Source organism: Pongo abelii, chromosome 10, assembly GCF_028885655.2.
Source record: "Pongo abelii isolate AG06213 chromosome 10, NHGRI_mPonAbe1-v2.0_pri, whole genome shotgun sequence".
Taxonomy (NCBI): Eukaryota; Metazoa; Chordata; class Mammalia; order Primates; family Hominidae; genus Pongo; species Pongo abelii.
The window spans coordinates 93,956,662-93,980,681 of NC_071995.2; the positions used below are offsets into that span (position 1 = coordinate 93,956,662).

Below are 24,020 nucleotides of genomic sequence, written 5' to 3' on the forward strand. Positions count from 1 at the left end.
GTGGAATGAATTCAACCTATGGAGAAAAAAAATTTTATAAGCGGTATAAAAGAAAAAAAGAGACACATTTGAAAAGAAAGCAAAGCTCATGATAGCCTCAAAGTTTAGAAATGAATTAGGAGGTCCATAAGTCCAGATTCCCATAACAAATAGGTTGCATCAAAAGAAATAATACAAGAAAATTATACACATGATATCGTTTAATTCTCCCAACAACATTTTACCCTTAGTCATCCTCACTTTACAGATGATGAAATCAAGATTTAGATTTCCCCAATTCACAGAACTGGTTGGCGGTAGAGCTGAGATTCGAAACCTTTAGAGTCTTTCTAGCTCCAATAAATGTGGTTCTACCCACCAGGCCCTCCATACTGGCTGTTATAAAAATTAAAAATATACCCAGAGACAATATTCAGTGCTTCCTTAGTCCCCTGGTGCTCATAACTATCAAGTTCATCATTGCCATGAAGAAAGTGATTAGTCGGCTAGGCACAGTGGCTCACGCCTGTAATCCCAGCACTTTGGGAGGCCGAATCAGGCAGATTACTTGAGGTCAGGAGTTTGAGACCAGCCTGGCCAACATGGTGAAACCCCGTCTTTACAAAAATACAAAAATTAGCAGGGCATGGTGGTATGTGCTGTAATCCCAGCTACTTGGGAGGCTGAAGCAGGAGAATTGCTTGAACCCGGAAGATGGAGGTTGCAGTGAGCCGAGATGGCGCCTCTGCATTACAACCTGGGCAACAGAGCGAGACTGTCCCCAAAAAACAAACAAACAGAAAAAAAGAGAGACAGAGAGAGAGAAGAAAGAGAGCATGGGTCTATAAAAGGAAAACACTAAATTAGAAATGTAAGAAAGCACCAACCAACCAATAAAACAAACAAACAAACAAAAACATCTAAATTTCCTATTCCTGGGACTTCTTATGCACTCCTGAGCCTATCTGTTTTTAGTCACTGATAGAATGCCAAGAAGCCAGGTCCTGAGAGATCATGAGGACAAAAATAAACTCCTCTCGCAACTCACAGTCACAGTATTGTTGCAGGGGCAGAGCTGGCCACAGAAAACTCAACAGGTGGGGTAAGACTATTCCTTCAGGAAGGCTGTTTTTCTCTTTCTCTCCCTCCCCTTTTACAGAAACCTAAACCATCACCAGCTGTTGTAATCACACGAACTGGATAAAGGGAAGCAAAAGAATGGAATATATTTAGCCTAGGGTTTGGAGTCTAAAAGCCCATGTTCCATTCAAACTCTGCAAGAATCACTAAGGTTCTTGGTATAAGCAACAGCCACCCTCTTTTTTTTTTTTTTTTTTTTTTTTTTTGAGACGGAGTTTCGCTCTTGTTGCCCAGGCTGGAGTGCAATGGCACGATCTCGGCTCACTGCAACCTCTGCCTCCTGGGTTCAAGCAATTCTCCTGCCTCAGCCTCCCTAGTAGCTGGGATTACAGGCATGTGCCACCACACCCGGCTGATTTTGTATTTTTAGTAGAGACGGGGTTTCTCCATGTTGGTCAGGCTGTAACAGCACCCCCTTATATGCTCGCTACAGATTCCGAAACACCTCCAGAGCCTGGAGTTTTAGAGATTATGAATTATGCCTCTCTGCTAAAAAAGTTTTTATTTTTATTTATTTATTTATTTTGAGACAGAGTCTCACTCTGTTGCCCAGGCTGGAGTGCAGTGGCGAGATCTCGGCTCAGTGCAAGCTCCATCTCCTGGGTTCAGGCCATTCTCCTGCCTCAGCCTCCTGAGTAGCTGGGACTACAGGTGCCTGTCACCACGCCTGGCTAATTTTTGTATTTTTAGTAGAGACAAGGTTTCACCATGTTAGCCAGGCTGGAAAAAGTTTTTATTATGAATGCTGTCTGTGTGAATTGGAATACCACAGTTTTCACAGGCTTTTATTCTTTTTCCTTTTTTTCTCATACCTTAAAAATCAAGTTATAATTCACATACTGTAAACTCACCATTTTATTTATTTATTTTTAAGGATTACAGAGCTTCCTCACTTTTTTTAAATTAATTTTTTTTTTAAAGAGAGACAGGGGTCTCTCACTACATTGCCCAGACTGGTCTCTAACTCCTGGGCTCAAGTGATCCTCCCACCTTGGCCTCCCAAACTGCTGGGATTATATGTGTGAGCCATGGCATCCATTACTTATTTATTTTTATTGATTTATTTATAGAGACACGGTCTCACTATGTTGCCCAGGCTGGTCTCAAACTCCTAGACTCAAGCAATCCTCCTACCTCTGTCTCCCAAAGTACTGAGATTACAGACATGAGCCACTGTGCCTGCCTGACAGTCACCCTTTTAAAGTGTTCAGTGGTTTTTTAGTACATTCACAAAGTTGTATAACCATCACCACTATCTAATTCCAGAATATTTCTATTACCCCCCAGAGAAACCCCATACCTATTAGCAGTAACTCCTCAATTCCCTCTCACCCTAAATCCTAGCAACCACTAACCCACATTCTGTTTCTATGGATTTGCCTTTTTTTGGAAATTTCATAGAAATGCAATCATACGCTGGGCGTGGTGGCTCATGCCTGTAATCCCAGCACTTTGGGAGGCTGGGGCAGGTGGATCACCTGAGGTCAGGAGTTCAAGACCGGCCTAGCCAACATGGCAAAACCCCTTCTCTACTAAAAATACAAAATTAGCCCGGCATAGTGGTGGGTGCCTGTAGTCCCAGCTACTTGGGAGGCTGAGGCAAGAGAAGCGCTTGAACCTGGGAGGCAGAGGTTGCAGTGAGCTGAGATCGCGCCACTGCACTCCAGCCTGGGAGACAGAGCAGGACTCCGTCTCAAAAAAAAAAAAAAAAAAAAAAAAAAAAAAAAAAAAAAAAAAAAAGAAATGCAATCATTCAATATGTGTCCTTTTGTGACTTGCCTTTTCCACTTAGCATAATGTTTTCAATGTTCATCTATGTGGTAGCATATATCAGTATTTCATTCATTCCTTTTCTTTTTTTGAGAAAGGGTCTCACTCTGTGGCCAATGCTGGAGTGCAGTTGCATGATCATGGCTCATTGTAGCCTTAAACTCCTGGGCTCAATTGATCCTCCCACCTCAGCCTCCTGAGTATCTGCGACTACAGGCAATGCCACCACATCTGGCTTTTTTTTTTTTTTTTTTTTTTTTTTTTGTAGAGACGAGGTCTTACCATGTTTCCCAGGTTAGTCCTGAATTCCTGGTCTCAAGCAATCTTCCTATCTTGGGCTCCCAAATTGCTGAAATTATAGGCATGAGCCACTGTGCCTGGCCTCATTCATTCCCTTTTATGAGCGAATAATATTCTGTTGTATGGGTATACCACATTTTGTTTATCCATTTTTCAATTGAGAGGCATTTTGGTTATTTCCACATTTTGGTTACCACGAATGATGCTATTATAAACATTTGTTTATAAGATTTCATGTGGCCGGATACAGTAGCTCATGCCTGTAATCCTAGCACTTAGGGAGGCCAAGGCTGGCGGATCACCTGAGGCCAGGCGTTCGAGACCAGCCTGACCAACATGGAGAAACTCTGTCTCTACTAAAAATACAAAATTAGCCAGGTGTTGTAGCACATACCCATTAATCCCAGCTACTTGGGAGGCTGAGGCAGGAGAATTGCTTGAACTTGGGAGGCAGAGGTTGCAGTGAGCCGAGATCGAGCCATTGCACTCCAGCCTGGGCAACAAAAGCGAAACTCTACCTCAAAAAAAAAAAAAAAAAAGATTTCATCTGGACATGTTTTTAATTTTCTTGGATATGAACCTGGAAGCAGAATTGCTCTCTGTTTAATTTTCACGTGCTCTCTGTTTAATTTTCTGAGGAACTGCCAAACTGTTTTCCAAAAGAGCTGTACTATTTTACATTCCTATCAGCAACGTATGAGGGCCCCAATTTCTCCATATCTTGTCTAACACTTATTAGTGCCTATCTTTCCAATTACAGCCATTCTAGTAAATGTGTCTTAATTTTTAAGCTTAATTTATCTACTAGTTATTTGATGGTGGACCTAACTGTTTTACAAATATGTTATCTCCTAAAACTTCCTGTGATAGTAAAATTGTTTTATTTTTTTATTTTTATTTTTTGAGACAGAGTCTCTGTCTGTCATCGAGGCTGCAGTGCAGTGGCACAATTATAGCTCACTGTAGCCTCGATCTCCTGGACTCAAGTGATCCTCTTGCCTCAGCCTCCTGAGTAGCTGGGTCTACAGGTGCACACCACCATGCCCAGCTAATTTTTGTATTTTTTGTAGAGATGGGGTTTCACCATGTTGCCCAAGCTTGTTTCAAACTCCTGACCTCAAGCGATCCGCCTGCCTCAACCTCCCAGAGTGTTGGGATTACAGACGTGAGCCACCACACCTGGCCAGCTTGTTCTTATAAAGTAAAAAACTTATTGCTGAAATTGTCTTGTAAAAGCAGATGTATTGGGCCTCATGAGCCGTCAGGAACCAATATTAATACCTATATAACCAAGGGTAACAATGAGGGTCATATGAGACAATGGAGATAATAGTAACAATAAACACATGTAATATCCACTATGTTCAGATACTTTTCCAAATGCCTTAGTGTTGACTTATTTAATATTCAGAACAACCCTGGAGGAAGTACCATTCGTAGCACCATGTTACAGACAATGACACTGGGACAAAGAAAGGCTAAGTAACATGTTCAAAATTGTATCATTAGCAAGTGCCAGGGCCAGGATTTGAGTCCAGGAATTCTAAAAGCAAAGGCTTAACCACTGATGAGGTTACTTCCCTATCTCAGAGGGGTTGTTGTTGATATTAGCAATAATAAACTACCATTTATTATTGCTAATATCATTTTCATTATATGCAAGTAGAATGAGAATTAGGGATAAAGTTACAGAAAGAACATTATCCCGGGAGTCAGGAGACCAGGGTTGGGGTCATGGCTCTATCAGCAATCATATGACTTTGGGAAAGTTACTCAGCCCCTTGGAATCTCACTTTTCCTCCTCAATAAAATGGAAATCCAGCCTAGGCAACATGGCAGGACCCTGTTTCTACAAAAAGTTTAAAAATTAGCCAGGCATGGTGGCACATACCTCTGGTCCCAGCTCCCTGGGAGGCTGAGGTGGGAGGATCACTTGAGCCCAGGAGTTCGAGGCTGCAGTGAGCCAAGATTGTGCTACTGCACTCCAGCCAGGCATAGTGGCTCACGCCTGTAATCCCAGCTACTTGGGAGGCTAAGGCACAAGAATTGGTTGAACTTGGGAGGCGAAGGTTGCAGTGAGCTGAGGTTGCACCACTGCACTCCAGCTTGGCCAACAGAGCAAGACTCTGTCTCAAAAAAAAAAAAAAGAAAGGAATTCTGTAATCATCCCACAATGATATCAGGGTGACTAAACTAGACAATAGCTAGAAAGCTCCCTGTGATCTGTGGAATACTGTAAGTGAATATGATTTTATTATTGAAAATGTCAGTTCTTTTAATCTTCAAGTCCTGAATATAAAGTTTCATTCTTGGGAGAAAAGCTGGGTCTCCCAGGGCTCTTCATTGCATAGTGCTAATCTCAGATGAGGTTCTTCATCCTTCTTTAATTGCACAGAGCTGCTTCACTCACTCGTTTTTCCTGGAAACTGTCAGGTTTTCTGAAGTTACAGTCAGTAAAGATTTCAGATTACTAAGCCTTTATTTATATTCCTGGGTTTGGTATTTGCAAATGTTTCTAGCATCTGAGAATGGCATCAATTTTTGGAGAGAAAAATAGTAAACTTAATTTTAACTGTAAAAAACCTAGAGGCAGCCGGGAGCAGTGGCTCCCTCCTGTAATCCCAAGGAGTCCAAGGCGGTGTATCACTTGAGGTCAGGAGTTTGAGACCAGCCTGGCCAACGTGGTGAAACCCCATCACTACTAAAAAAAATACAAAAATTAGCCAGGTGTGGTGGTAGGAGCCTGTAATCCCAGCTACTCAGGAGGCTGAGGCAGGAGAATCACTTGAACCCGGGAGGCAGAGGTTTCAGTGAGCCGAGATCATGCCACTGCACTCCAGCCTGGGCAGTAGAGCAAGACTCTGTCTCAAAACAGTAATAACAACAACAAAACAACAAACACCTAGAAGCTAAGGTCAGGCAAAGATCACACATATTTAAAAAGATGGAACATTTTGAGAGAGAAGAACAGACATTAGAGGCAAGGGAAGAAGACAACAGAGCCGACTTCTCCATTAGGCATAGTATGTAGGGTCTGTGACACTTCCAGGTGCCCAGGAAAATGTTTCTTTCAAAAAGAAATTGTTTTTAATTGAGATAGGGTCTTGCTCTGTTGCCCAGGTGGGTCTTGAACTCCTAGGCTCAAGCAATCTTCCCCCTTTGGCCTCCCAAAGTGCTGGCATTACAAGTGTGAGCCACCACACCCAGACGGTATTTTTTATTGTGGTTAAATATCCATAACAAAATTAACTATTTCAATTATTTTTAAGTGTATAGTTCTGTAATATTAAGTTCACGCACGTTGTACAAACACCACCACCATCGCCAGAACTTTTTCAATGTGTTCTCCATTTCTATATTTCTATCATTTCAAGAGTTTTATATAAATGGAATCATATAACATGTAACTTTTGATGATTGCCTTTTTCAGTCAGTTTCCTTCTCTGCAGATTCATCCAGACTGTTGTGTATATCAGTAGTTCTCCAATTGAACCTCTGTGCCCATTTAACAACAACTTCTTATTCCCCCTTCCTCAGCCCCTGTGAACCACCATTCTATAAGCAGAATTATATAATTGGAGTTCTCAGTGTAATATTTGTCCTTTTGTGTCTGGCTTATTTCACTTAGAATAATGTCTTCAGGATTCATCTATGTTGTAGCATGTATCAAAACATCAATTATTTTTAGGGCTGAATAGTATTCCACTGTATGTATATACCACACTTTGTTTATCCATTCATTCATTGATGGACATTTGGGTTGTTTCCGCCTTTTGCCTACTGTGAATAATGCTACTATAAACATTGGTGTGCAAATATCTGAGCCCCTGCTTTCAATCTACTTCAGTTGAAATTAACTTCACCCTAGGCCTCTTCCAGAACTGTAAAACTTTTAGAAAAAAATGTAAATTAAAACCTTCAAGATTGACCAGGTGCAGTGCCTCATGCTTATAATCTCAGCACTTTAAGAGGCCAAGAAAGAGGAACACTCAAGCCCAGGAGTTTGAGACCAGCCTGGGCAACATAGCAAGACCCCATCTCTACAAAAAATAAAAAATAAAAAAGAAGAAGAAAAAGGAGAAGAAGAAGGAGGAGGAGGAAGAGGAGGAGAAAAGGAAAGAAAAACCTATACCTGAATGTTTTAGCAACTTTCTTTCTTTTTTTTTTTTTTTTGAGATGGAGTTTCGCTCTGTCGCCCAGGCTGGAGTGCAGTGGCGCGATCTCAGCTCACTGCAAGCTCCACCTCCTGGGTTCACGCCATTCTTCTGCCTCAGCCTCCTGAGTAGCTGGGACTACAGGCGCCCGCCACCACACCTGGCTAATATTTTGTATTTTTTTTTTTTAGTAGAGATGGGGTTTCACCATGTTAGCCAGGATGGTCTCGATCTCCTGACCTCGTGATCCACCCGCCTTGGCCTCCCAAAGTGCTGGGATTACAGGCATGAGCCACTGCGCCCGGCCTTTAGCAACTTTCATAATAGCCAAACACTGAAACAAAACAAAACAACAACAACAACAACAACAAAAACCCAGATGTCTTCCCAAAGGTGAGTAGTTAAACTGTGGTACATCTATACCATGGGACATTACTCAACAACAAAAAGGAAGAAACTACTGATATACACAACAGTCTGGATGAATCTGCAGAGAATGAAACTGACTGAAAAGGCAATCATCAAAAGTTACATGTTATATGATTCCATTTATATAAAATTCTTGAAATGATAGAAATATAGAAATGGAGAACACACTGGTGGTTGCTAGGGTTAAAGAAAAGGTAGGGGCAGGAAGGAAGTGGGTCAGGCTGTAGAAGGATACCACGAGGGATCCCTGTGGTGGTGGAAGTGTTTCGAATCTTGACTGTATCAGTGTCAATATCCTGGTTGTGATGTTTTACTACAGTTTTGTGAGATATGATGTTGCCATATAGAGAAAATGGGTAAAATGTCCATTTTTCTCTCTGTATTACTTCTTACAACTTCATATGGATCTACAATTATTTTAAAATTAAAAAGCTTAATTAAAAAAATTATATAGAGACCAAGCATGGTGGTGCATGCCTGTAATCCCAGCACTTTGGGAGGCTGAAGTGGGAGGATTGCTTGAGTCCAGGAGTTTGAGACCAGCCTGGGCAACATCGTAAACTCGTGTCTCTACTAAAAATACAAAAATTAACCAGGTGTGGTGACATGCTCTTGTGGTCCCAGCTACTCAGAAGGCTGAGGTGGGAGGATCACTTGAGCCTGGGGGTTGAGGCTGCAGTGACCTGTGATCAGGTCACTTCACTCCAGACTGGGCAACAGAGCAAGACCCTGCCTCAAAAAAAAAAAAAATGTACGTAGCCAGCACTGTATTTCTGTTGGACTATACTACTGTAAGAGAATCTCAAGGATACCCTGAGGCAGAAACTTCATACCACATGGAATCTAGTAACAAGCCTAATTGATGCTTTATCTAACTGAAAGCATCTGGTATCTTTTTTCTGACGTTCACGAATGACTTATTAAAGTGATCGACACAAGCCAAATAGCACTAATATAATGTTTTATCAATATCTCACTTACTTGCTGCTTTTATTCTTTCATCCTGAAGGCTTATTTATAAATCTAACCGTAACTTCTACTTACCTATTTTTTCCATAGATTTAGTTGATGCAACATGGTGGTCTTCTTTTGCTTTAACTAGATGATTTTGCTGATGACATTCTTCTCTTGAACCCCTGCTCATTTTGTGTTCTAGTAAGTTAACTATGGTCATGGAATTGCAACCTCCTTGCAGAGCATGGTCTTGCATCCACATTGAATTTTTGGATGCATGCATATAAGCATCTTCAGTAAGATCTTTCCAACTGTTATTTATGAGACTTACAGTTCCCTCAGAGAAAGTAATGTCAAGCTCAGCATTGCTGCAATGTCTCCCCAGGTTCACACAGTGTTTTGGGAGCAATGAGTTCGTATTCTTAAAATAGGTTATTTTGCAGGCATCTTTTGGAGAATCTAAGTTTTGAAGGAAGCTTGGACACACTAGGAAGTTGTGAGATGCTTGGTGAGTGGAACTCATCTTCTTTCATAGATGCGGCTACTGTAGTTAGTCTTGCATTCTTTAGTTCTTTTAACTTTGTTTTCTCTTTATTACTGTAAAACAAAATGTGAGCTTTAAAGATATTTTATACTCTTTAACCTAGTAATACAACTTCTAGGAATTCATCTTAAAATATAACAAAAAGATTTATAACATCTGTGCATAAAATTGCTTACTGTAACATTATATTTTGATATGAGAAAAAATTTAAAAGAACCTAATAGTGCATAGGGATATAGCTAAGTAAATAATACCATACCCATACAATGGGTAGTCATAAAAAATTATTTTAAAAATTGCTTCTAATAATTCGAGAACATGTTCATGTTGTAATATTATATAAAAAGTATACACAATTACAACTAAGCATGGTGGCTCACGCCTGTAATCCTAGCACTTTGGGAGGCTGAGGTGGGTGGATCACTTGAGGTCAGGAGTTCGAGACCAGCTTGGCCAACATGGTGAAACCCCGTCTCTACTAAAAATACAAAAATTAGCCAGGCATGGTGGCATGTGCCTGTAATCCTTAATCCTAGCTGCTCTGGAGGCTGAGGCAGGAGAATTGCTTGAAGCCAGGAAGCGGAGATTGCAGTGAGCCAAAATTGTGCCATTGCACTTTAGCTTGGGCAACAGAGTGAGACTCCAACTCAAAAAAAAAAAAAAAGTAGACATGATTGTATATGTGGAATGATCTCAAATGATATATATGTATACCTGGTAGTAAAAATACTAAGCAAATGTCTACCAAAAAGCTAACTTGGCTAGGAGGTGAAGAAGGATGGCCAAATAGAAATCTCCACTGAATGTCTTCCCCACAGGAACACCAAATTTAACAACTATCTAAATAAAAAAGCACCTTCAGGCTGGGCGTGGTGGCTCACACCTGTGGCTCATACCTGTAATCCCAGCACTTTGGGAGGCAGAGGTGGGTGGATCATGAGGTCAAGAGATCAAGACCATCCTGGCCAACATGGTGAAACCCCATCTCTACTAAAAATACAAAAATTAGCTGGGCATGGTGGCACATGCCTGTAGTCCCAGCTACGTGGGAGGCTGAGGCAGGAGAATCACCTGAACCCAGGAGGTGGGGGTTGTAGTGAGCCAAGATCTCACCACCGTGCTCCAGCCTGGCGACAGAGTGAGACTCTGTCAAAAAAAAAAAAAAAAAAAAAAAAAAAGAAGCACTTTCGTAAGAATCAAAAAATCAGATGAGCAATCACAGTACCTGGTTTTAACTTCATATCGCTGAAAGAGACACTGAAGAGCATCAGAAAGAGTCGAATCACCAATGCTGCCCCTACTCCATCCCCTGGCAGTGGCCATGTGGCGCAGAGAACCCGTGTGTTTGGGGGAGGGAGAGTGCAATGACTGTGGGACTTTGCATTGGAACTTAGTGCTGCCCTGTCATAGCTGAATACAACATTGGGCAGCCCTCAGCCAATGACCATGGAGGGAGCATTTAGACCAGCCCTAGCAAGAGAGGAATTGTCCATCCCAGCAGGTGGAATTTGAATTCTGGCAAGGCTCACTACTACAGGCTAAAGTTCTCTGGGGTACTAAATAAATTTGAAATGCAGTCTAGGCCACAAGGACTGCAACTCTTAGGCAAATCCTAGTGCTGTTCTGGTCTCAGAGCCAGTGAAACTGGGGGGCACTCGATCTAGTGCGACGATAGCCAGGGTAGCCAGGGGAGTGCTTGTACCACCCCTACCCCAAACCCGGGCAGCACAGCTTACAGCTCCAGGAGAGACTCCCTCTTTCCATCTGAGAGGAAAGAGAAGAGTAAGCAAGACTTTGCCATGCAACTTGGATACCATCTCAGCCACAGTAGGAGAGGGCACCGGACAGGGTCATGAGGGCCCCATTCCAGGCCCTAGCTACTGGGTGACATTCCTAGACACATCCTGAGCCAGAAAGGAACCTGCTGCCTTAAAGGGAAGGACCCAGTCCTTGCAGGATTCATCATCTGCTGACTAAAGAGCCCTTTGGCCCTGAATAATCAATAGCAGTAGCCAGATAGTACACACCATGGGCATTGGCTGAGATTCTGAGAAATGCTGTCTTCAGGTGTGACCCAGCACATTCCCAGCTGTGGTGGCTATGAGAACAGACTCTTTCTACTTAAGAAAAGCAAAGGAAAGAGGAAACAGAACTTTGTCTTGCATCTTAGGTACCAGCTTGGCCACAGTGGGGTAGAGCACCAACTGGGCTCTTGGGGTCCCTGATTCTAGGCCTTGGCTCTTAGACAGCATTACTGAACCTGCTGTGGGCCAGAGAGAAGTCCACTGCCCTGAAGGGTGAGTCCTATGCCTGGCAGCATTCACCATAAGCTGACTGAAGAGAGTCTGGGCCTTAAGTGAATACTGGTGGTAACCTGGCACTGCTCTCCGCAGCCTGAGACCGTGGTGGCTACAGAGAGAGACTCTTCTGCCCATGGAAAGAGGAGGGTAGAGTGGGAAGGACTTTGTCTTGTGGTTTTGGTGCCAGCCCAGCTGCAGTAGACTTGAGCGCCAGGTAGATTTCTAAGATTTTCAACTCCAGGCACTGTCTACTAGATGGCATTTCTGGAGCCACCTGGGGCCCAGGGAAGTTTACTGCCCTGAAAGGAAGGACACACGCTTAGCTGGCTTTGCCACCTGCTGATTATAGAGCCCTAGGGCCTTGAGCGAACATAGGTGGTAGCCAGGTAGTGGTTACAGTGGGCCTTAGTCAAGACCTAGTGCTGTGCTGGTTTCAGGTCTGACCCAGCACAGTCTCAGTGGTGGTGGCCGCAGGGATGATTGTGTTACCCCTCCCCAAACTCTAGGAAGCTCAGCACAGAGAGAGAGAGACTCCATTTGTTTGGGAGAAAGTAAGGCAAGAGAACAAGAGTCTCTGCCTGGTAACCCAGAGAATTCTCCCAGATCTTATCCAAGACCACCAAGGTGGTACCTCTACAAGTCTGCAAGAGCCACAGTGTTACTGGGCATGGAGTGCCCCCTAATGCAGATATGGCTGCAGTGACCAAAAACTTAGATCACAACACTCAAGTCCCTTTGAATACCTGGAAAGCCTTCCCAAGAAGGAAGACGGGTACAAATAAGCCCAGACTGAGAAGACTGAAATAAATACCCAACTCTTTAATGCCCAGACAACAAATATCCACAAGCATCAAGGTCATCCAGGAAAACTTGACCTCACTACCTAAACTAAAGAATGCACCAGGGACCAAACCTAGAGAGACAGAGATATGTGACCTTTCAGACAGAGAATTCAAAATAGCTGTGTCTGGTGTGGTGGCTCACGCTTGTAATCCCAGCACTTTGAGAGGCCAAGGTGGGAGGATCACTTGAGTCCAGGAGTTCGAGATCAGCCTGGGCAATATAGTGAGATCCTGTCTCTACGAAAAATAAAAAATTGGCCAGGTGCGGTGGCTCACCCCTATAATCCCAGCACTTTGGGAGGCTGAGGCAGGTGGATTACCTGAGGTCAGGAGTTCCAGACCTCAGCCTGACCAACATGGTAAAACCCCATCTCTACTAAAATACAAAAAAAACTAGGCAAGTGTGGCGGCGGGCGCCTGTAATCCCAGCTACTTGGGAGGCTGAGGCAGGAGAATCTACAGGGTGTGCTAGCACATACCTGTAGTCCCAGCTCGGGAGGCTGAGGTGGGAGGATCAATTGAGCCTGGGAGGTTAAGGCTGCAGGGAGCCATGATAATACCACTGCACTCCAGCCTGGGCGACAGAGTGAGACCCTGCCTCAAAAAAAAAAAAAAGAAAAGAAAAGAAAGTCAGAAGAAAATCTTTATAATGAAGAATGGAAAGAAAAATTGAGCAGAAGTGAGGTTATAAAATATCATCTGTTTATTGCTATCAAAACTCACTATTAATTTAAAATGATAAAATGATAAAATGAAGGAAAATCATTTTGATGAATTAAAATATACATATTATTTTACCTATTCCATGTATTCATACCTACTCCATATATTCATACACATTCATAATATGTGTATTCATACAAATAATACACGTATTATTTGACCTACTCCATATATTCATACTCCATATATTCATATACACACACATTCATATAGATGTTGTACATCTGTATGTATGTATATATAATTTTATATACTGTTTGGGTTTTTTTTTTTTTTTTTTGAAACAAGGTCTTGCCCTTTCACCCAGGCTGGAGTGCAGTGGTGTGATCATAGCTCACTGCAGCCTTGACCTCTCAGGCTCAAGCAATCCTCCTAGCTCAGCCTCCCAAGAAGCTGTAACTACAGGCACATGCGACCACACCTGTCTGATTAAAAATACACTTTTTTTTGTAGAGACAGGACCTCACTATGTTATTCATGCTGTCTTGAACTCCTGGCCTCAAGCGATCCTCCTGCCTCAGCCTCCTAAAGTGCTGGGATTATTGGTATGAGCCACCAAACCTGGCTATATACTGGTTTTTAGAAGACAGGCAATCCTTGTTAACTACCATAATAATACAGTAAATGTATTTATCACTTTATACTTACAAAGAATTTTCACATATGCTACCTTATCTAACCCTCCAAATAACCCTATTAGATAGTATTACATTATCTCCATTACATAGTATTCTATATATATGAGCGCAAAACTCAGTTGTGTATTACTTAAATAACTGTGATTGATCTAAAATGTTTAATAACGACTGTTTGTCATTGGACAAGGTGTTTCAACAAACCCATATGGTAAATCTTTTGATCTCTCTTTTTATTGAAGAGGAAATATTATATTTATTTCTAGGATAAAGACTTTTCACTTTCAGGAAAACTAATTTAAAAAAAATAGTGTCTCAGTGAGGGGCACTTATCTGGGCCTCTTCAGTTTTCTTAGCATTTTTCTAGAGTGTAGTTAAATATGAAAAGTAGACTCAGGTTGTCAAATGAATTTAGAAAAATACCAGCCTAAACACTAGGATCTTGTGACAGTAGACAGGTTTTTGTCTATCCTATAAACTGGGTAGCTCTAGGCCAGAGTTCAGCAACTGGTAGCCCCAGGACAGGACCCATCCCTGAGATTTTATATATATATAACTGGATATATTTGAAAGAGGATCTGGCTCTGTTGCCCAGGCTGGAGTGCAGTAGTGAGATCATGACTCATTATAGCCTCAAACTCCTGGGCCCAAGCAATCCTCCCACCTCAGCCTCTTGAGTAGCTGGGACTAAATGCACAGGCCACCATGCCCAGCTAATTTTTGCTTTTTCATAGAGAAAAAAACTCACTGCATTGCACAGGCTGGTCTTAAACTCCTGGGCTCAAGCAATCCTCCTGCCTCGGCCTCCCAAAGTACTGTGATTACAGGCATGAGCTACTGCACCTGGCGCCTGAGATATATTTTGTTTGGCCTGTCTGGTGAAGTGTACACAGTACATTTTTTAAAATTGGATTTAGGGCAGGGCGCTGTGGCTCACGCCTATAATCCCAGCACTTTGGGAGGCCGAGGTGGGTGAATCATGAGGTCAGGAGATTGAGACCACGGTGAAACCCCTTCTCTACTAAAAATACAAAAAATCAGCTGGGCGTGGTGGTGGGCGCCTGTAGTCCCAGCTACTCGGGAGGCTGAGGCAGGAGAATGGTGTGAACCCCGAAGGCAGAGCTTGCAGTGAGCCGAGATCGCGCCACTGCACTCCAGCCTGGGCGACAGAGCGAGAGTCCGTCTCAAAAAAAAAAAAAAAAAAAAATTGGATTTATTGCCAGCATTTGAGGACTAGGAGTATGCTGCAAACGTTTATATTCCAGGTTTCTCTTAAAAAATGGGTCCGGGCGTGGTGGCTCATGCCTATAATTCTAGCACTTTGGGAGACTGAAGTGGGAGGATTGCTTGAGCCCGGGAGTTCAAGACCAGCCTGGGCAACATAGCAAGACTCCATCTCTAAAAAAAAAAATGTTTTTTTAATTAGCTGGGTGTGGTGGTGTGCACCTGTAGTCTCAGCTACTGGGGAGGCTGAGGTGGGAGGACTGCTTGAGCCCAGGAGTTCTAGGTTACAGTGAACTATGATCATGCCACTGTACTCCAGCCTGGGTGACAGAGCAATACCTTGTCTCAAAAAAATTTTTAAAGAAGGTTTTATTTTTAAAAAGTATGGGCTGCACCTGTAATCCCAGCACTTTGGGGGGATAAGACGGGTGGATCACGAGGTCAAGAGATTGAGATAATCCTGGCCAACATGGTGAAACCTCGTCTCTACTAAAAATACAAAAATTAGCTGGGTGTGGCAGCGCGTGCCTGTAGTCCCAGCTACTTGAGAGGCTGAGACAGGAGAATCGCTTGAACCCGGGAGGCAGAGGTTGCAGTGAGTGGAGACCATGCCACTCCACTACAGCCTGGGTGACAGAGTGAGACTCTGTCTCAAAAAAAAAAAAAAAAAAAAAGGATAGGCCGCATTCCTGTACAGTAGAAATATCATTTAAGTTGGTTCCTCCTGTCGTTACGTTAAGGCTGTGACAGGGCAGTGATATTAACACATCTAGAGAGATAAAGAGCTATGCTGTATCTATACTAGTACTTCACACTAGCATTTATACGAATGTGAAATTTCTATAAAAGGGAACAGACTCTATGGCCACTGCTATCCTGAGAGTTCCAGTCAAGGGATTGTTTTGGCGCTCCTCGTGCCAAAGCGGTTCACTTTTGATATGACCCTCTGAATTCTGAATGTTTAACTCTGCTACCAAAGTGATTGCGATGAAGATCTGGCCTACCCTGGGAGAGAGAATGTGCTGCTGACCCAGGAGTATGTAAGTACTGTGCCTCCTTAGAGATTTTTTTCAAAACAATTCGAAATTAATTCATGACTTGGCACCCACAGGCCTTCCCAGTCTCACAAATATTTTGGTTGGCTAGAGTCCATATCTCAGGTCCTGATTACCTTTGTCTTTGGTAAGAGCCAACTCTGGGCCCTTAGAAGCACAGGATCTGAATCTGGAATGCAGAGGCTAAAGGAAGGTGAGACTCCAGCTGACCCTCCCTTAGATGTGTTACCAGCAATCTCCTTCTACAAATTTCTTCAGTTCCTTCCTCCATAACCTTTTAGGAACTTTTTTTTTTGAGACAGAGTCTCACTCTTGTTGCCCAGGCTGGAGTGCAATGGCACGATCTTGGCTCACTGCAACCTCCGCCTCCCGAGTTCAAGTGACTCTCATGCCTCGGCCTCCCAAGTAGCTGGAATTACAGGCACCTGCCACCACACCCAGCTAATTTTTGTACTTCTGGTAGAGATGGGGTTTCACCATGTTGGCCAGGCTGTTTGCTCCCTCTTTTTTAAAACTCATTAAAAAAAAAAAAAATTGTGGTCAAATATACACAACAGTAAGTTTGCCATGTTAACCATTTTAAAATACACATTTCTATAGCCTTAAGTCCATCCATATTGCTGAACAACCATCACTGCCATCCACCCCCAGACCATTTTCATCTTGTGAAATGTAAACTCTTCACCCATTAAATACTAACTCTCCATTCCCCGTTTCCTCCAGCCTCTGACAATCGCCATTCTACTTCCTGTCTCTATGAATTTAACTACTCTATGGACTTCATATAAGAGGAATCATATGATATTTGTCCATTTGTGACTGGCTTATTTTGCTTAGCATAATGTCTTCAAGGTTCACCCATGTTGTAGCATGCTGTAAAATTTCCTGCCTTTTTAAAAGTGAGTAATCATCCATTGTATGGATATACCACATTTTGTTTATCTGTTCAACTGTCAATGGACCCTGGGTTGCTTCCACCTTTTGGCTATTGTGAATAAGCTGCTGTGAACATGGGTGTACAACATCTGTTTTGAGTCTTTGCTTTCACTTCTTTTGAGTTTATACCTAGAAGTGAAATTGCTAGATCATAGGGTAATTCTATGTTTAATTTTTTTTTTTCTTTTTGAGATGGAGTCTCACTCTGTCGCCAGGCTGGAGGGCAGTGGCGTGACCTTGGCTCACTGGAACCTTTGCTTCCCGGGTTCAAGCAATTCTCTTGCCTCAGCCTCCCGAGTAGCTGGGATTATAGATGTCCACCACCACACCTGGCTAATTTTTGTATTTTTAATTTTTAGTAGAGACAGAGTTTTGCCATGTTGACCAGGCTGGTCTCAAACTCCTGACCTCAAGTGATGCCCGCCTTGGCCTCCCAAAGTGCTGGGATTACAGGCGTGAGCCACTGTGCCCGGCCTCTATGTTGAATTTTTTGAGGGTCTGCCGTATCATTTTCCACAGCATCTGCACCATTTTAAATTCCCACCAGCAATGCTCAAGCATTCCAACTTCCCCACACCCTCACCAATACTTGTTGTTTTGTTTTAAAATAATAGCCATCCTAACGGGTGTGAAGTGGTATACGAGAAAACTCTGAAAGTTGATTTCATTCTCTATTCAACCCAGTCTACTTTTCTACCACTTCACAGATAAACCTCTTTTAAGGTCACTGGAGTCTTTTATAACGCATCATCCAAAGGTCACTATTCAGCCACCAACTCATAATACAATCCCCATACAGCATTTGACACAATCGAAATTCTTTCCTCACTTGGTTTCCAGGACACCACTTTGGCTTGGTTTTCTTCCCTCACTGGTTATTCCTTCTCCAGCTCTTCACTGGTTTCACCCATGGGTCAACTTCTCCCTGTCAGGCCTCTTTTGTTTTCTTCTCTCTACCTATCCTCCCTGGATGATCTTCTCCAATTCAGTGGTTTTTTTTTTTTTTTTTTTTGAGATGGAGTCTCACTCTGTCAACCAGGCTTGAGTGCAGTGGTGGGATCTTGGCTCACTGCAACCTTCACCTCCCAGGTTCAAGTGATTCTCCTGCCTCAGCCTCCCGAGTAGCTGGGATTACAGATGTGCACCACCACACCTGGGTAATTTTTGTATTTTTAGTAGAGACAGGGTGTCACCATGTTGGTCAGACTGGTCTCGGAGTCCCGGCCTCAAGCCATCCACCAGCCTCGGCCTCCCAAAGTGCTGGGATTATGGGCATGAATCACTGCACCCAGCCAATTCACTGGTTTTAAAAACCATCTGACAACTCACAAATGTGTATTTCCAGCTTTGACATCTCATCTGCACTCCAGACTTAAATATCTTACTTCCTATATAATGTATCTTATAGGTATCTCATATTTAAATAATCCAACATGTTCAAAACTGAACTCTTGGTTTTCCTCCGCAAATGAGTTTTCCTTTAGTTCTTATTTATTTCAATAAATGGAATCTCCATTCTTCCAATTGCTCAGGCCAAAAGCTCTGGAGTTTTCTTTGACTCCTCTCTTTCTCTTGCACCCTGTATCCATCCCCTAGTCAAATCAGTAAACTATATCTGAAATGCAATCTCATTACCTTCTTTCACTATTGGCTGACCTACCATCATCCCTCAAGGATCATTACTATAGATAACCTCATACCTGGTCTTTATTCTGACCATTTCTCCACTCTTTAAAATGGAATCTGAACACAGGAGCCAGGTCTTTACTCAGATTAAGTCATGCCCCTCTTTGCTCAGACTCTAATCCCACTCAGTGTAAATGCTTGTAATCCCAGCATTTTGGGAGGCTGAGATGGGTGGATCACTTGAGGTCAGGAGTTCGAGACCAGCCCTGCCATCATGGTGAAACCTCATCTCCACTAAAAATACAAAAATTAGCCAGGCATGGTGGCATGCACCTGTAATCCCAGCTACTCAGGAGGCTGAGGCAGGAGAATTGCAGGAGGTGGAAGTTGCAGTGAGCCGAGATTGTGCCACTGCACTCCAGCCTGGGTAACAGAGTGAGACTCTGTCTCAAAACAAACAAACAAACAAACAAACAAACAAAAACTTGTATAACAGTGGCCTCCAAGGTCTTTCATAATCTGACCCTCTCCCCTTTCTCTGATTTTTATTATATATCCTACTATCCTCTCTCAATACATTATGCTTCAGTCACACTGGCCCCCTTGCTGTCCTCAAACATACCAAGGATATGTCCTTCCTACACATCCCATAGGCCCTCACATCCACCAAGTTTCATTCAAATATTACTGTAGAATAAGGCCATTTGAACACTGTATATAAAAAAGCATCAGTTCCATTTCCTTAATCCTGCTTTATTGCACTGCACATACTACTATTTGTTTTCCTATATTTACTTTTTTATTTGTTTCCCTCTACTCCAATGAAGTCTCCACGAAGCAGAGACTTTATCTTGTTCACTGTTATTTCTCTAGCACATATTTGCTCAACAAGTAGTAGAATAGTCTTACATTTTCAAGTGTTGGCAGAAAAAAAAAAGTATTAGAAAGAATGAATCATTTAGGACCAGATAGCTGAATTTAGTGAGTTCAAGCCTTGCTTTGATACAATTCTCCTTCAAGACAAGAGCCATGAGTTGGATACAGAACATTTATATCCCAAGCATATATTTTACTGAACAGCATCAATGGTGTCTCCAAGCCCCTAGATAGTTGACACAATAAAATCAAGGAAGGTGCCGGGCACGGTAGCTCACACCTGTAATCCCAGCACTTTGGGAGGTCAAGGTGGGCAGATGGCTTGAGGTCAGGAGTTCGAGACCAGCCTGGCCAACATGGCAAAACCCTGTCTCTACAAAAAAATACAAAAATTAGCCAGGCATGGTGGCAGGCACCTGTAATCCCAGCTACTCAGGAGGCTGAGGCAAGAGAATTGCTTGAACCCAGGAGGCGGAGGTTGCAGTGAGCTGAGATAGCCCCACTGCACTCCAGCCTGGGTGACAGAGTGACTCTGTCTCAATAAATAAATGAATAAATAAAATCTAGGAAGGTAATTATATTAGTTCATTTTGTATTGCTACAAAGGAATACCAGAGGCTGGGTAATTTATAGAGAATAAAGGTTTATTTGCTCATGATTCTGATGGCTGGAAAGTTTACAATTGGGCACTTTCATCTGGTGAGAACCTAAGGCTGCTTCCTCTCCTGGCAGAAGGCAAAGGGAAGCCTGTGTACACGGAGATCACATGATGAGAGAGGAAGCAAGAGAGAGAGAGAGTGGGGAGGTGTCAGGCTGTTTTTAACAGCCAGCTCTTGTAGGAACTAATTGGGTGAGAACACACTCACCCCCGAGGGAGGGCATTAGTCTATTCTTGAAGGATCTGCCCCCATGACCCAAACACCTCCCATTAGGTCCCATCTCTGACACAGGAGATCAAATTTTAACATGAAGTTTGGAGGGGACAAACATCTAAATTATAGCAGTCATCAAGATATCGTGGTGGGGGCACTGCACTACATGGATTACAAGGAGAGGACAACACAGTCCTTCTCTTATTTATTTATTTATTTATTTATTTATTTTATTTTTTGAGATGAGTCTAGCTCTGTTACCCAGGCTGGAGTGCACTGGCGCAATCTTAGCTCACTGCAATCTCCGCCTCCCAGGCTCAAGCGATTCTCCTGCCTCAGCCTCCCGAGTAGCTGGGACTACAGGCATGTGCCAGCTTGCCCGGCTAATTTTTGTATTTTTAGTAGAGATGGGGTTTCACCATATTGGCCAGGCTGGTCTCAAACTCCTGACTTCAAGTGATCTGCCTGCCTCAGCCTCCCAAAGTGCTGAGATTACAGGCATGTGCCACCACGCCCAGCCAGTCTTTCTCTTTTCTGGAGCTTAAAATTCATAATCTGACGACTGTCATCATTCTTTCATTCAACAAATGTCTATTGCACAAGGAACCAAAACAGATTTCACTGCACTGCCCGAGGCATGAACAAGAGAACTTTAAATGAACTCTCCTCTGAAATGTTCTCCAAACCAGTTGTTCAAAGAATTCTAAGTAAGGCAGCTGTCCCCGTCATCACTATTTCAGTGTTTTCTTTCACAAGCCAATGTGGTTAAACATAACGACATTTGATGGAGTTTCACCTGAATAAAATTTTTATAAAATGGTGCACACCACTAAAGAGCTACTTGTCTTTTTCTTCTAAATGATGGTTCCATTAGCATATTTTGAAAAATAACACTGGTTTTCCAACTAAGTGTTTAATGTGAAATAAAAGAGAAAATTTTTAAAGAACAAAAAGTATTTGAGTTAGCATAAGAAGTCTAAATGACGGCTGGGTGCAGTGGCATGTGCCTATAATCCCAGCTATTCAGGAGGCTGAGGTAGGAGGATTGCTTGAGCCCCAGAGTTTGAGTTCAGCCTGGGGAACATAGCAAGACCACATCTCTAAAATAAAAAAAGGAATTCTAAATGAAAATCTCAAATCTTTATATATTCATGTTGACATTTAAAAGACAGAAAGCCCATTTAAGAAATATTTATTTATTTGTACTTATTTATTATTTTTTTTTAGAGACAGGGTCTCGCTCTGCTGCCCAGGCTGGAGTGCGGTGGTGCAATCATAGCTCACTGTAACCTCAAACTCCGAGGCTCAAGTGATCCTTCCATCTCAGCCTCCAGACTAGTTGGGACTACAGGTGCATGCCACCACACCTGGCTAAGTTTTAAAATTTTTTATAGAGATGAAAAATTTATAGAGATGAAAAATTCTTGCTGTCTCTTTTTTTTTTTTTTTTTTTTTGAGACTGGGCCTAGGTCTGTTGTGCAGGCTGGTGTGCAGTGGCATGATCATGGCTCATTGCAACCTCCACCTCCTGGGTTCAAGTGATTCTGGTGCCTCAGCCACACCAGTAGCTAGGATTACAGGCTAATTTTTGTATTTGTAGTAGAGACGAGGTTTCACCATGTTGAGCAGGGTGGTCTCGGACTCCTGGCCACATGCCACATGTGATCCACCCACCTTGGCCTCCCAAAGTGCTGGGATTACAGGCATGAGCCACTGCACCTGGCCTGTATATCTCTTTATAGGTTTGAAAGTTGCCCTCATGAATATCATTTCACCAAACCCTAATGCTAATGCCATGTGGCATTTATTGTGTTATCTCCACTTTATGGTATATTCTTTGTAACATTCTGAAAATATGCATGTATAACTATTACTCAGATACAATGATAAAGGCTGTGCTTTTTACAATAGTAATAGTAACAGATACTATTTATTAATTGCCTCTGTCTTGTTTTCTTTTTGTTGTTGTTTGTTTGTGTTTTGAGACACAGTCTCACTGTCACCCAGGCTGGAGTGCAGTGGTGTGATCTCAGATCACTGCAGCCTTGACCTCCTGGGCTCAAGTGATCCTCCCAAATAGCTGGGACCACAGGCGGGCACCATCATGCCTGGCTAATTTTTTTATTTTTAATACTTATTTTTGGTAGAGACAAGGTCTCACTATGTTGCCCAGGCTGGTCTTGAACTCCTGAGCTCAAGCAATCGTTCCTCTTTGGCTTACCAAAGTGCTAGAATTACAGGCATGAGCCACTGTGTCTGGCCAATTGCCTTACTTTTATCATATGTAAAATGGGGCCAATAAGTATACCTCCTTCAGAGGGTTTTAAGGTTAAGAAACTTAATGTGCACTTTTAAAAATAATATTTATATGCCGGCTAATTTTTCAGATAGGGTGCTCAAATAATGGACTGTCCAGTTCAAAACCAGACTTAATAATCTTAACAAGAGATAATCACCAATGAAGGACTTGAAGAATGAAGACTGGCCCAGTCTTAAAGTAGCCTCACTTCTCTAGGCTTAGCACATATAGAGGAATGATTCATTCATTCCACGAATATTCATCAGGCACAGTTCTAGCTTTTGTGGAGACAGAGTGAAGAGGGCAGATCTCTGCCTACATGGACCAGTTAGGGAAAGACAGGAAGAAAAGCATGGAGGGAGAGAGAGGGAGAAGAAAAGGAAGGAAAATAAAAAATTACAGATAGTGATAACTGCAATGATGAAAATAAAACAGGCCACTGTAACAGAGTGATGGGGGTATGACTGTCTGGCTTCTTTGGACTGGGAGTCAGGGACACCCTCTCTGAGGAGGCCACATTTGAGCTGAGACCCAAATGATGATGATGAGGAGGAGCCAACCATAAAATAGTGGAAACCATCCAAAGCACAGTGCACAGCAAATGTAAAGAACGTGAAGCAGGCTGGGCACGGTGGCTCACACCTATAATCCCAGCACTTTGGGAGGCCGAGGCAGGAGGATCACTTGAGCCCAGGAGTTCAAGACCAACTTGGGCAACATAGTCAGACCCCATCTCTATTATTAAAAAAAAAAAAAAAAGAAGAAGGAGGAGGAGGAGAAGGAGAAGGACAAGGACAAGGAGAAGGAGAAGAAGAAGAAGAATCTGAGGCAGCAATGAGCTTGGCTGGTTAAAACAACAACAACAACAACAACAACAAAAAAAAAAAAAAAAAACAGAGAGGCCAGAACAGTTGGGGAGCAGGGAGTGGAAGGGAAAACTGCCTGTGAGGAAGTCAGAAGGCAGGCACGGAGAGGAAATCTCAGAAGGGCTTGCAGGTCAAGGTAAGAAGTGGATTTTATTCTCGGTGCAATGGCAACGGCAGGACAATCAGTGCAAGAAATAGGTGTCTCCAAGCAGAGCGGGCAGAAGCAATGCTCAAGACCTAAGGAGGGCATCAAATGAGAAACGTGGCAGCCAGCACGCCCCTGGAGCTCTAGGATACACAGACCTGCATACTGCTCATATGATAAGCGGACCCCATTGATTGAGGGCCAATGATAAGCCAAGCAATGTAAACACAAAATGATCGAGTTATGCCGAATTGTTTTTTAAGAAGAAATTGGGGGCTGGGCATGGCTGCTCATGCCTGTAATCCCAGCACTTTGGGAGGCCGAGTCAGGCAGATCACTTGAGGTCAGGAG

At 42.8% G+C, this 24,020-nt stretch overlaps 1 protein-coding gene across 3 annotated transcripts in view; it reads right to left on the reverse strand.

Moving 5' to 3' along the window:
* The window catches only part of LOC129049196 (uncharacterized), a 39,932-nt gene that overhangs the window by 4,890 nt on the left and 11,022 nt on the right, over positions 1-24,020 (reverse strand). For 2 of the 3 annotated variants that reach the window (XM_054527506.1, XM_054527503.1), the window contains exon 4: positions 8,817-9,323. In XM_054527506.1, coding sequence (XP_054383481.1) covers positions 8,817-9,249 — 433 coding nt within the window. In that variant the 5' untranslated portion in view covers positions 9,250-9,323. Of the gene's footprint in view, positions 1-8,816; positions 9,324-10,495; positions 10,612-24,020 lie in introns of those variants that run through there. The other variant, XM_054527505.1, reaches the window with a different exon arrangement.